Source organism: Poromitra crassiceps (genome assembly GCF_964638095.1).
Source record: "Poromitra crassiceps genome assembly, chromosome: 20".
Lineage (NCBI taxonomy): Eukaryota > Metazoa > Chordata > Actinopteri > Beryciformes > Melamphaidae > Poromitra > Poromitra crassiceps.
In genome coordinates, this window is record NC_139637.1 from 8,985,401 (window position 1) to 8,999,662 (window position 14,262).

Genomic DNA, 14,262 nt, shown 5'->3' on the forward strand with positions numbered 1-14,262 from the left:
ACTTTTGTCTTTGCAGTGTGTTCAAGTGCACATTTTTGGCCGTGACACAGGAGATGTGAGGTGATGCAACAGTCGGCATTCTTTGTCTTTTGAAGTTTTGGTGGTGTGTTGCAGCCTTAAGATATCCGCTGGAGAAAATAAAATCCATGCACAGATTTACCTCCTATAGGTCCACAAATTTCACATATATTATTAAGCTCCGCCAGCGCCACACAGCTTCCGGCTCGCTGGTTGCTCGCCAGCGCATCCCAGTGGGGCGGTGCTTATAGTAAAAATCTTGTCTAAAAGTATTAATATTGAACATGTCACGTGTCTAATTTGCACTATTCAACACTGCATTTTCTCAGTGTCTCAGAAACACACTCGGCAAGTTTGAAGTCGATCGGACGAACGGCTCTCGAGATGTGTGATAAACAGAGAACATACAGACGGTCGTGCATTTATTAAGGAGATAAACACTTACACTTCCTCAGGCCTGGTTTCAACCACTGGACTCCACCATGGTCCACACTGTGGGGCAAACAAAGTCAGACCAGAGTATTCTATTTGAGGACAGAAACAAAACCTTCCCTATGAAGGGTTTTCCATATAATAGGGGCCGTTCGTTATTTATGGAAGGGGTCAATGGAGGAAATAGGGGAGGGTGATGCTTTTTAAATATATACCTGAGAGAGTCCAGTCTCCAGTGTGGATCCTCCAGTCCAGCAGAGAGCAGCTCCACTCCTGGGCCTCCTGGATGATTGTAGCTCAGGTCCAGCTCTCTCAGATGGGAGGGGTTGGAGCTCAGAGCTGAGGCCAGAGAAGCACAGCCTTCCTCTGTAAGCAGACAGCCTGACAAACTGCACACACACACACACACACACACACACACACAAACAGTTGTGATAATGCCGTCAAATTCTAGCAAAACGGTTACTACCTCATACAGTTGGCTGGTCAGCTCTGTGGTTATGTGCTGCAGTTTGAGAGTTCCCTACTCACTGTCTGACAGAATATTAGAAGTCCTTTCTACTTTTTCAGGTTTCAACAACTGAGGCAGCACAGAGAGGAAAGAATGAAATGCCCTCATGGAAAGTCATTCAGAGGGGCTATGAAGGGCTAAATGTTGGTATCACACCTGGTTTAAAAAATACATGGACAGAGAAAATCGTTCGTCTGCTGATAGTAATCTGTATGTAAAGCAGGATGTAACTGATAGTAATCTGTATGTAAAGCAGGAGGTAAATGGTCATCTGTTGATCAGGTTAAAGCACAACAACAATGCTGGCAGTTGGGGAATGTTTGATTGGTGTGCTATGGGCTAAAGCAGGGATACTAAGACTGATAGGTAAGACTGAGTTACTCTTCCTCCCAGGGAAAGACTGCCCTCTAGCAGACCTCTCCATCTCCATTGAAAATACCACTGTACTTCCCTCCCAAGCAGCTAAGAACCTTGGGGTGATCATTGACAACCAGCTGTCTTGCTCGCCCTACATTGCTGCGACAGCACGCTCCTGTAGGTTCTCCCTGTACAACATCCGCAAAATCCGCCCGTTTCCCACCAGGGAAGCGACACAACTCCTGGTCCAGTCACTTATCATCTCCCGCCTGGACTACTGCAACGTGCTTCTGGCCGGCCTTCCTGCCGCTGACATCCGTTCGCTTCAGCTTATTCAGAACGCTGCAGCCCATCTGGTTTTCAACCAACCTAAAATTCTCTCATGTCACTCCCCTCTTCCGGGACCTTCACTAGCTTCCCATCTCGGCACGCATTAAATTCAAAACACTGGTTCTGGCCTACAGGGCAGTACACCAGACAGCCCCTCTGTACCTACAATCTATGGTCAGGCTCCAAATCTCTCACCCTTCCCTCCGCTCCTCCACCAGTGCAGGTCGCCTCGCCCCTCCTCCACTACGGGGGCTCAAAAGTCGCTCATCCCGTTCGCGACTCTTCTCGTCCCTGGCACCTCAATGTTGGAACGAGCTTCCACCTTCTGAATCACTCTCGATCTTTCGGAAAAGACTAAAGACACACCTTTTCAGGCTCCATCTGGGCCCTTCTTGAAACTAACTTCTTTCTCTCTCTCGCCCAAAAAAAACCTTACTAACTACTCACTAACTTAACTTTACCACTATTCCTTCAGAAGTTGTAGTTGTCATAGACTGTGTTGCATAGTTGATTGCTCTATTGCTGACAAAAATGTGTTATTGTAAGTCGCTTTAGATAAAAGCGTCTGCCAAATTACATAATGTATTCCGACAGTTTTGTCGGCTTCTCATTTTTAAAACTTATTTTTAAATGTGTGAACAGCCTTTCTCCAGAGATACTTTGCCAGTTAATAAACAAACAAGACGGTGGTATTAGAACTAGGGGTGCAGCAAGCGGGAACTGTAGAACAGCGAAACGCAGAACAGTCATCCTTCTCGGTAATAGGTACCAAATTATGGAACACATTACCACCTGAAATAAAAAGATTGACAGAACTCACCGTATTTAACACACAAGCAAAACAATGGCTGAAACTGAAACAAGCCTGTGAACATTGACTTTTAGTATTGTACTATTTTAGTTTTCTGTCCTTATCTGTTTTGTGTTTTTGCTTTTGTCTTTATTTTGTTCTGTTTTATATGGTTCGTTTTTAACGTTTTGGTACTGTGTTAATTTTTCTCTTGAACTTTTGTTTGAATAGTAAAGGCATAAGCAGGGACAGGGGTTGCAAATTAGCCTCGGCTAGAAATCTGTATGCATGACATCTGTTTTGTAGGTCATATGAAATAATGTTCAATGCATTTGTCCCTGTTCAATAAACGAATAAATAAAATAAATAAAAGTAATGTAATGTACAGTAAATGGATACTCAACTTGCTTTGACCGGGGGCCACTTTTTGAACCACCAAGCAGAATGTTTACAAGCATTATACCATGGTCTGGGTGAATACTCGATTCTGATTGGCTGCAAGGTGTCCATTAATTTGTGATAATGTACAGTGACAATGTACACCTAGCTAAATGGTCTGTTCACCGTTCATATCAATGTGCCAGGATTACGACCACGACAGAGCCGTTACCACCGTTAACCCTTAATATGGCACTTTTATAGGTGTATAATAAATAACGGCTATTTAGAAATCAGATTTTTGTTCTGGTCAGCTGACAGAAGCCGGGCTCTCAGCTGTCAAACCCTCTGTTTACAACTTGCAGCAAGCAGCAGCCAGGCGCTCTGGGAGAGCGCCCGCTGCCTCTATCACTGATACCAAGTCAAGTTGAAGAGGAAAAAGACAAGATCAACAAAAAGAAAACAACGAAATTGGCAGTTAACAGCAACACACTGAGAGACGTCCTTGCACAAAACATACCTGGACTCCAACATAGAAAGCTGATGGTTTTCAGTCTCCTCCGAGCGCAGCGCCAGCCATTTACATCTATAAGACCCGCAGACGTTAATGTAATTCCCTTGAATGCGAGAATTAACGAGCCAGTTACATGGCGTTGCATTCTTAGAATTGCCGTTTGCTTTTATTTCATATGTTACATACAATTGGCTAAATTATTAGTTAGCTTGACTCTAGAATTGCGCCAGGTGCAGGCACTAAGCGGCCATTTTATCCAATGATAGCCTAATCTTGAGCAGCTGAGGGGACTATTTTGTCTCGCCGGTTCTCAACCAGTGCTGTAGTGGTAAAAAAAAAGTGGGTAAACTATACTTTTGACTCGAGGCAGCTTTCTCACGCGGCACCGGCAGTGTTATAACGGCGGATAAATAAGCTTCCGTGACCGATATACAAGACAAAATATGAGAGTATATAGAACAACTTAATCTGAATCATATAGCCCTATAAGGTATATCAGGGGGTTCCCCCACATTTCTGAGTAGCCAGCCAGATAGAAAAAGTAGCTGGCTATGGGATGGGCCTTGCCCCTCAAGGGGGGTCCGGGGGGATTCTCCCCCGAAGTAAAATTCATCAACCTGGTGCATTTGAGAGCAAAATGAACTACACACATCTCTAATGTGTTGTGACTTTACAAATAATTAGGCCTAAACAATCAATATAAAATGTATTTATTGAACATTTGTTGAATTTCTCCAGGTATGAAAAGTTAAATTATACAGTAGGTAGCCTACTTTGAAGGACCTTGTATGAACCCAGTATATACAGTTTGAAGAGTAATATAGTTCTCTCTCTCACACACACTGTACCTGTGATTGTCAGCTTCAGCTTTATAGCTAAAAGTATGTAGACAGATTGAATCTGTGATTCTTGAATACCAATATATAATTCAAACTGTCCACAAACACATTGGGCAAGGATAGGTAGACAACATACTGTACATGGAAATAAAAGTGGTTCTGCCACTCTGGCCACTAAATTTTAGTCAGCCAATATTCATTTATACAGATCTCGGCACAACAAACACCAGTATGTTTCTAGATAGTTTTCAACATGGTCGTATTATATTGGCTTTATACAGTAGCACCTGGACTATTCAAGTCGACTCGCACGCACCTAATGTTACAAACTTTACTTGATCAGAGGGAAATCAATCATGTTTCATACACCAGTGATTCACTCTTCAGTTGTAAAACGGTGAGCCTATATGATTTTCCCCACTCCGGACACACATTTTTAACCAACCTTACCTATGTTCAGCTCTCCAAATGCGCATTGCGCATCGCTGGCACAATGGCACCGTTAAGTTGTTTGAAGGGAGCGCTGTCTGGGCAGGCAAGCACAGCTCGATAAAGGCACCAACGTGACCGGGGTCGTGTACCTCCACGCGCTCCACAAAAATAGGCTACGGTTCACGGAGATCCTGGTCAGTGCCATGCCCATGTGTAATCTTTTTTCTTTTCTTTTGGTGTGTGACGTGCTTGGCGTGCTCTCCGCATCAACGGAGTTTGCGCGAACGTGTTAAAACTCGTGCAATAATAAGTGTGCATAAACGATTTAAACATGTGAGTAAACAATCTTAAAAGGTGCCTAAACGCTGCAGAGCATTGAAAAAGGTACGTAAACACCGTTTACGTGCGTTTAGCCACCACTACAGCCCTGTTCTCAACTCATATTCAAGGTTATGAAAACTAGATTTTGATTGCAAAATGCATGGAAATATAAATGTTGTTGTTTTGTTTTGTTTCTTTGCCAAGTGACCATGGTATAAGCGGGTTAATGCACTTCGAGGTGTCCATTATCGGAAATTATTGGACTTCGCGGCTTCACCTCGGATGGTTTACATCTCCACGTCGTCCAATAATTTCTGATAATGGACACCTCGTCGTGCATTAACCCTTACATAATCAGAGTGAGAATGCAAACCCAATATCCAGTGTATTGGAGGTACTGTACAGCAAAAGGTAGAAATTCAGTTTCTTCAATTCAGTTCAGTTCTCAAATGTATTCAGAGTAAACCCTCTTCCCAAACAAATCAATAAAGGATCTCTCTCCCAAATTTTTTTTACCTACTTATCCTGTGTGCACAAAGCCGACCTGTTTGGTTACATTTATATCATATAAATTAAGTAGGCTACATATAGTAAGTGCCTGGGTGGCAAGCAGACTGCAATACTTGACAATTTAGCTGGAGCTCAGTCAAACCTTATTTAACAGAAGGGATGAGGAAGCGCTGCGTGGGTCCTTAGTAAAATCACTGAAACAGGTGCTCTTTGGTGAGGGTGGAGAGAAGCATGAGAAAAAGTTCAAGTTGGATCCTTGTAAAAGTCAAAAAATGGAGTAGAGTACAGGAAAAACTTGAAAAATCCAAGGCCACTCTGTTTCAGGTAGAAAAGTTAAAAAGCCTTTATTGCACTCTGTTTCAGGTAGAAAAGTTAAAAAGCCTTTATTGTGGCATGGCTAAATCTTACACAATTAAACAGACCAATGCGTTCAGCTACAGAGAGCCTTCATCAGGGTAGAGGCCCAACACTGAAATGCATGGCATTTCATGACAATAGAAGTCATCCCCAAATCTGCCAGAGGAGGGGATAGACTCAAACATCTCCTCCAAAGAGAAACTTTTTGGATTGTAACCCTAAAATCAACCACCTTCCCTGGTTTGAATGATGATATTGATTTCTCTCCATTTCTCTGAGTCAAACATTGTTTTTTGTTATTGAGATATTTTGCTCAGTTAAATGTATTTGGTTCCTCATCCTGTAGCTTCCTGGGAGGTCTCTATGGCCTCAAATGTGTAGGCTGCACAATTGTTGCTGGTATTGTATTTTGTTCCTCCTGTCAGGTTGGAGTGTTATTCCTCCAATTCCCTTGCCCTGAGCCTGACCCGGGGGATATGTGAAGTGTAACCTTTCAGACATGAGGCATGTTGCTTTCATACATGTGGAGCATGTAAAGTAGGGTGTAAAGTAGAGAGGGGGCGGGGGTGGGGGGAATTTGGACATGACCACACAATGGGGAGTTGTGAAAACTGACCACACAGCTGTACTTCAATGTCTGAGCATAGCCTTAAAGCAGCTACGAGCAAGGTTTTCAATTGTTATTAAACAGTCTAATTTTAATATCGATGCCTCACATCTTACCTCTAATAGTAGACGAGACCAACGCAGAGTAGTCTCGCTTGAACACCGAGTGAATCGGCCAGTGTTGTCTTGATGATTAGTCTGTCTGCGGCCGGGGCAGATCAGGAAGTGAAATGAAACGGTTTGCGGCAGCCACTTCGGCCATAACCACAAAATAACAAAATTACTTCCAAACAAACTGTTAGAATATAACGAGAGATGTTCGCGAGAGTAGCAAGCCCCTGGATATAGCGAGCATGGCGTTCTCCTTGTTTATGGTATGTTGCTAGGAAGAGCGAAACGGTTGAAGGCAGGCAGCTGCCGTAAAACGTTTCATTTCACTTCCTGGTCTATCCGGCCCACCGGAAGACAGACACAGACTCTATAATCATCAAGAGAGCAATCTCCGATTCACAAGGCTTTGGTCTCAGCTACTATTATAGGGTAAGATGTGATGCATCAATATTACATTCAGACTGTTTAATAACAATTGAAAATCTTGCTCGTAGCTGCTTTAAGTGAATCGCATTGACATTCAACAAACTATCATGACATGCAAAGTCTGAAAACAAGTTGCTAAAAATAGATAATGGGCGATAACTGCTAACATTCACGGCATATAATCGTTTGCGCATAACGTTAGTAATTAATTAAACAACCCTACAACTCACGCCCAGATGCATCGATTTCCTCGAGTCTCAAGCGCTAAAAATAAAACAGGTCTTTGCTATGTTCAGTCCTAAAATGCGTCAACCCCACTAGAATTATACAGAATACAGGAAGCTAGACGTTTTTACCTTCAAAATAAAATCAATGTTGTATTGCTTAGTAACAAGAAATCAGAACGGTCGACTCACTACGGGTTAAAATTGACTTTTCGAAGGGAGCAGATATTCTTCCAGTTTATCTCTGTTCTGTATCTTTCGGATAACACACACAAAAAAACATTACACGTGCATTTACTTCATTTAATTGCTATTATTGCGAAGGTTATACCCTGAAGTTTCCATTTATACTGCCTGACTTGACGCTACTTGGAATTTGCAGTTCTACACGTGAATCTTCACAAATGCTGTGTAAACATTAAATCAAAGGCATGAACGCAACCAGATCCAGATACCATACCTAGCGATGTCCAATACTGGGAAGCAGGACGACCCTCGCGTCCAAAAATGCTAATTAAATGTGTGTGCTGTGCGAAGCTATGCAGAAATTAAATAAGATCAAAGCCATGAGCATTTCAATCCAGCAACATGTAGCCTGTTGGCTGACACACACGGAGCAAGTTCGAGCTTCATTTGGAAAAACTGAAACGGCATGATGTTTTTTTTGCTCGCTCATTCACATACAGTATAATAATAATCTGCCACGCTGGCTTTCTGTCTCCCTCCCTCTCCTCATGCACTCACTGAGCTGGCTACTTCACGTAGCTCTTGGGAGGGGGGGGGGGGGGGGCTAATCCGTCCCTGATACAAGGGCTCGAGGTTGTCTCACCTCCGGATAGTAGGAGGGTCGCGGGAGTTCGCAAAGCTCACCAAAATGTGTTCATACATACATACGTACATACATACACCGCCATCCGGATGCCCTCTAGATACTGTAACTCCCGAATTCCAAGGCATGTCTGAAAGCGGCTTATGGTATCGCCGTTCAGTCACCCAAAATACAAATTCTAACAGCGTCAGAAACACTCACACGTACATGTTTTGTAATACAAAGTAATATAAGGCGTTACAATTTCCAAAACAGTAATTATATTACAGTTATTAATCCAAGAAAGGCTGCATTACTGCGTTAGATCATTGCCCGCCAGAATGCAGTGTTTTCTATGTAAAAAGAGAAGAAAAGAAAAAGTAATCCTCACGATCTCAGGTAGACCTGTCACGCAAACGCACACATACGTCAGAGCGTGGTTGTGCACAACACGGGATGCCGGCTACTTCACAGGCAGGAATTATTTCCTGTGCCTCTCTGTGGTGCATCTGAGTGGGATCAGGGACCCGACCCGAGACCCGTACGGGTCCGGGTCCATATTTATTATGATCAATTAGGGTCCGGGTCGGGTCCGATTCTATCACTATCTATTCTATCGTTATGTGTAATACCCGAGTAGACCTGTGAAGACCTCTATAAAGGATTGAACATGTTGAATCTGACCAAACATCTCCAAACAATTCCAAACAATGACAGCCAGCAATGGGGCACCAAACAAACATCTGTGTTTGTTGGAGAAGGTTTGATTGGTGTACCATGGGCTTAAGGGATACTGACCTGAGACTCTCCAGTCTACAGTTTGGACTCTCCAGTCCAGCAGAGAGCAGCTTCACACCTGGATCTTCCAAGTTGTTGTTACTCAGGTCCAGCTCTCGCAGACTAGAGGACTGGGAGCTGAGAACTGAGGCCAGAGCTTCACAGCTTCTCTTTGACAGCTTACAGCCACTCAACCTGGGGAAGAATTAGCCATGAACAAAAAATTTGAAAATAGTTTTTTCTGTATATTGCATTTCATATTGAAGACATCAAGTTATGCATGCACCTACAGAGATTTATTGGAGGCTTTGACCAGCGGCAGCAGCCCCAGGAGAGCCTCCTCTGAAGCAGAGTATTTCTTCAGGTCAAACACATCGAGCTCTTTTTCTGATGACAGTAAGATGAAGACCAGAGCTGACCACTGAGCAGGGGAGAGTCCGGCTGTGGAGAGACTTCCTGAACTCAGGTGCTGTTGGATCTCCTCCACTAGAGAATGATCATTCAGCTCATTCAGACAGTGGAATAGATTGATGCTTTTCTCTGAAGAGGGATTCACCTTGATCTTCTCCTGGATGTACCGGACCGTTTTCTGATTGGTCTTCAAACTACTTCCTGTCTGTGTCAGCAGGCCTCTTAGGAGAGTCTGATTGGTCTCTAGTGAAAGACCCAGGAGGAAGCGGAGGAACAAGTCCAGGTGTCCATTTGGACTCTGTAAGGCCTTGTCCACAGCACTCTGGTAGAGGCGTGTTAGTTTAGATTTGTCTCTTGATAGTGTTGACCACCAGGATGTTGATTGACTTTCTGACAGTAGATTGACACCAGTGTTGATGAAGGACAGAAAGACATAAACTGCAGCCAGAAACTCCTGAATGCTCAGATGGACAAAGCAGAATACAGTGTCCTCGTTCAGCCCACGCTCCTCTTTAAAGATCTGTGTGAACACTCCTGAGTACACTGAAGCTGCTCTGATATCAATGTTACACTTTCTCAGGTCGGCTTCATAGAAGATTAGGTTGCCTCTCTCTAGCTCCTCAAAAGCCAGTTTTCCCAGAGAGAGAATCATCTTACTGCTCTCTGTATTCCAGATTGGATCTGTTTCAGCACTCCCATGATACTTGACATCCGCCTGTTTGGACTGAACCAACAGGAAGTGGATGTACATCTCAGTCAGGGTCTTGGGCATGTTTCTTCTCTCTCTGGTTTTCAAGACAAGCTCCAGAACTGTAGCAGTGATCCAACAAAACACTGGTATGTGGCACATGATGTGGAGGGTTCGTGAAGTCTTGATGTGGGAAATGATTCTGCTGGCCTGCTCCTCATCTCTGAATCTCTTCCTGAAGTACTCATCCTTCTGTGAGTCAGTGAAGCCTCTCACCTCTGTTACCATGTCAATGCACTCAGGAGGGATCTGCTTGGCTGCTGCCGGTCGTGTGGTCATCCAGAGGTGAGCAGCGGGAAGCAGTTTCCCCTTGATAAGGTTTGTCAGCAGCACATCCACCGAGGTTGACTCTGTAACATCAGTCACAATCCTGTTGTTCTGGAAGTCCAGAGGAAGTCGACACTCATCCACACCATCAAAGATGAACACAACATGGAACTTGTCAAATCTGAAGATTCCTTTGGTCTCAGGAAAGAAGTGATGAAGAAGTTCCACCAAGCTGTACTTTTTCCCTTTCAGCAGATTCAGCTCTCGGAAAGTGAATGGAAATGTGAACTGTATATCCTGGTTGGCTTTGTCTTCAGCCCAGTCCAGAGTGAACTTCTGTGTTAAGACTGTTTTCCCAATGCCAGCCACTCCCTTTGTCATCAATGTTCTGGTTGGTTCATCTCTTCCAGGTAAGGGTTTAAAGATGTCTTCACTTTTGATTATTGTTTCCGGTCTCACTGGTTTCCTGGATGCTGCTTCAATCTGTCTCACCTCATGTTCATCATTGACATCTCCACTCCCTCCCTCTGTGAGGTAATGCTCTGTGTAGGTCTGATTCAGAAGTGTTGGGTTTCCTGCTTTAGCAATCCCCTCAAACAGACACTGGAACTTCTCCTTCAGACTGGATTTGTGATTACGTTGGCACACTCCAGCAAGAGTTTCTGAAAGTACAAATGACATCAATCAGTGGGTGTTGCTGTAAATATGAGAAGTGTAAATATTAATCTGCGAATGCATACTTTTCCTAACCCTATAGCATCTATTCTGCTCATCACTGGTGGACAAACAGGTCCTGACTGTGTGTGCTACCCAATGTGAAATGCATCTGTGGTGGCATTTGTTCTTTAATGATACTGTGTTCAGCATTATACACCCACATGAATAAATCAATGATTTGATGATTCATGAGGATTGTGAATATTATTTTGCAATCTGGAATTGAATCAATCTTTCTTGAGAAATGTCTATATTTAACTAATCATATATCTCCCATTTTGCCACCACTTCCTCCCTCCATCATGTTAAAGCTGTTAAAGCCTCTTACTGCTCTGCAGAGAGTCAGCCAGCTCCTCCTGCTTCATTCTCCTCAGGAAGAGCAGTGTGATGTTTAGAAAAGCCTCTGTGCTGCTCCTCCTCTGCTCTTCCTCCTCACTGTCCACCGCCTCCTCCTCCTCCCTCGGACTCTCTAAGCATTCTGGGTAATCCAGACTCAGAACCAGCTGGACTCTCTTCAGCTCCTTCTTCACAAAAGTGACAATGTTCTCCTCAAGCAGCTGCAACAGAATAACATTTGAATTAAACATTCTGAAAAATAATAATAATACTGTAATAACATCAGATCCACTGGTCTAAAGAGTGCAGCTTGAAGACCTCATCAACCAACAATCTTTATTTTACCAGGCAAGAAGTTAGTTAAGAACAAATTCTTATCTACAATAATGACCAGGAAGTAGGCAAAAGACCTCCTGATGGAACAGGGTTTGGGGAAAAATAGTCTCAACGCCAGACCCATGAGAGTTGTTACGCTGATACACTACGTTACTGCATGCTGCAGATCTCTCTCTGGGTCTGGGACACTCTCCTCAGCCAGCTGGGGACGGAAGTGAACGTTCACTTGGCCAGTGATTGGCCAGTGGTGGATTCAGTCTCCACCACTCAGTAACGACTTTGCAATCTGCGATCAGACGACACGGGAGTAGTGTCCTCTAGACTAGAGAGAGAGTGGCGTCAGCGGAGGACCAAAATGTGAGACTCATTAGCCAATGACCAAAATGTGAGACTCATTAGCCAATGAACAGCCAGGAATGGGTCTCGCGCTACTTTTGCATGCTAAAATAAAGCTGATAATGTACAATTTGATTCAAGGGGGGGAAAACCCTTTCAGAGTACAACACAAACTGTCTATTTTGCTGCAACTTGGCAGTGCTGCTTAATCCAGGACCTTAATTCCTGGAACTCTTGAGAGTAAAAAACTGGTCCATTGGAGTGAATGGAGATGTCGGGACTCTTCTATCGACATGGCTCTGCACGGGAAGCGCAGCCCATTTTTCGAACCGCTCTCTCATTGGTCCTATGACCTGTCACTCATTCAATTTCAACCCGCCTAGACCCGCCCTCAAACCCCAGCAGTGGCTGTGAAGTGGCACAGACTCATTTGTGTAGTATGCGGAGCGCAGCGATTCAACGTAATATTTGAGTCTTGGGAGAGACTAGAGGAGAAACAACAACAACAACAACAACAACAAACAACAGACTGTTATAAGACCAGAGTAGTTGTTTTGTAATTCAGTAGCTGCAGTAAAATGTGTTGTACATTTACACACCATAAATATGGAGTCTAGGTCTGTTTGAAGCTCCTGGACAGACTGACCACTGTGAACCTCTGACCTCTCCTGGTGGACTCTGGAGAACACATGAAGTATTAGGTCATATAATGTCACAGACGCACACGCACACACACACACAGATGCAGGCGCACGCACGCACGCACGCACACACACACACACACACACACACACACACACACACACACACACACACACACACACACACACAGTGAAATCCACTGTAAATTAGGGATGCACGATATGGATTTTTTTCAGCCGATACGATAACCGATAAATATCTGCTTCTCCTGGCCAATAACGGATACAATAACCGATAATTATTTCACATCTTTGTATTTAAAGAAATAAGTTCTTAACCTGTATTTTATGCACACCTGGGGTGACAAAAGACAGATGTGTTGAGCAAAGATGGGTGATTTAAAAGACTATTCCTTAGCTCTGACCTAACCAAATCTAACTGACATCGCTACTGTGAACACAAAACAAAGAGCACTTCTGATATAATATATATGACTGTTTTAGTAAAGTATCGTTAGGGTTGTACTACAACCCAGGTTTTACGAGTGAGAACGAGAGCTCTCACTCTAGTGCCTAGTTCGCTGCACACGCAGCCCAATGGAAGATTGTCATTTTGCTCCGAAAAATTACTTTACATTAAAACCGTCTGCCCACCCGTAGGTGGCGTGGTGTTCCCTGGGGCTGACGTGGATCCACGTGACTACGTCACGTCCTGTCATCCCAGGGAAACGTCACTCATTCTTCCAGCCAGCTGAGATCCGACGCAATCAACGACGCATCGACGCAGCAAGGCTGGGTAGTGAGAGCTCTCGTTCTCACTCGTAAAACCTGGGTTGTAGTACAACCCTAACGTTTTACTTCGTTTCGAACTCAAGCTCTCACTCTGGTGCCAAATTCAACCGCCCTTGCTGCCGGGAGCACCCTACAGGGCGACCCGAAAGGCGTCGGTGAACCACGGCCGTATGGCAACGTTCATGCCTGACCGTCTGACATATTAGAGTGGCAACGATACTACTTCCTTGCCACCGACAGTACCGCGTGCGCGAACCGGACACGTCGAGACTGTAGTACCTGACAAACGTGTGATGAGAGGACCATGAGGCCACTGCACACATGTCCTCCAACGAAACACCACGCAACAACGCAGAGGATGTCGCAACACCTCGCGTAGAATGCGCCTTGATACCCTCCGGGGGTATCTTACCCATGGCAGAGTATGCCAACGCGATCGCCTCCACTATCCAGTGTGATAAGCGATCCTTGGAAAGGGGCCCACCCTGGGCCTTCTGCCCCAAAGCAGACCAACAACTGGTCTGTAGTGCGTAATGAACGCGTCCTGGCCACATAGGCCGAGAGCGCCCTTACGGGGCACAGCATGTGCAAGCGTCTCTCCTCACCCGAACTGAACGGCGGGGGACAGAATGCTGATAAGTCTATGACCATAGACCTATAGCCGGCATTAATACTCTTGGGTTGGTAAGCCGGGTTAGGTCGCAACGTAACCCTGCGCCCATCATTCCCAAAAACCATACAGGCCTGCTGCACTGAGAGGGCAATCAGGTCACCAACTCTCTTTCCTGACGACAAGGCCAGCAGCAGCGCGGTCTTTAACTCATTGAGTGCCAGCCACTTTTGGAGAACGGACGCTCCCAGTGCCAGAGTTTTCAGAGCGTTTTCAGTGATTTCTCGAGGCCCACAGAATATTGTGTGATATTACTATGTAAACACC

At 44.5% G+C, this 14,262-nt stretch overlaps 1 protein-coding gene across 1 annotated transcript in view; it reads right to left on the minus strand.

Annotated features, from left to right (window-relative positions):
- Positions 1 to 542: 542 nt before the first annotated feature.
- Positions 543 to 14,262, minus strand: part of LOC310794844 (NLR family CARD domain-containing protein 3-like) — a gene marked incomplete at both ends in the record, with an annotated part of 40,738 nt that continues 27,018 nt past the window's right edge. Inside the window, 5 exons of the mRNA XM_083656896.1 lie at positions 543 to 570; positions 666 to 839; positions 8,763 to 8,936; positions 9,032 to 10,829; positions 12,556 to 12,570. Of these exons, the coding sequence (XP_083513022.1) occupies positions 543 to 570; positions 666 to 839; positions 8,763 to 8,936; positions 9,032 to 10,829; positions 12,556 to 12,570 (2,189 nt within the window). The remainder of the gene's footprint in view (positions 571 to 665; positions 840 to 8,762; positions 8,937 to 9,031; positions 10,830 to 12,555; positions 12,571 to 14,262) is intronic.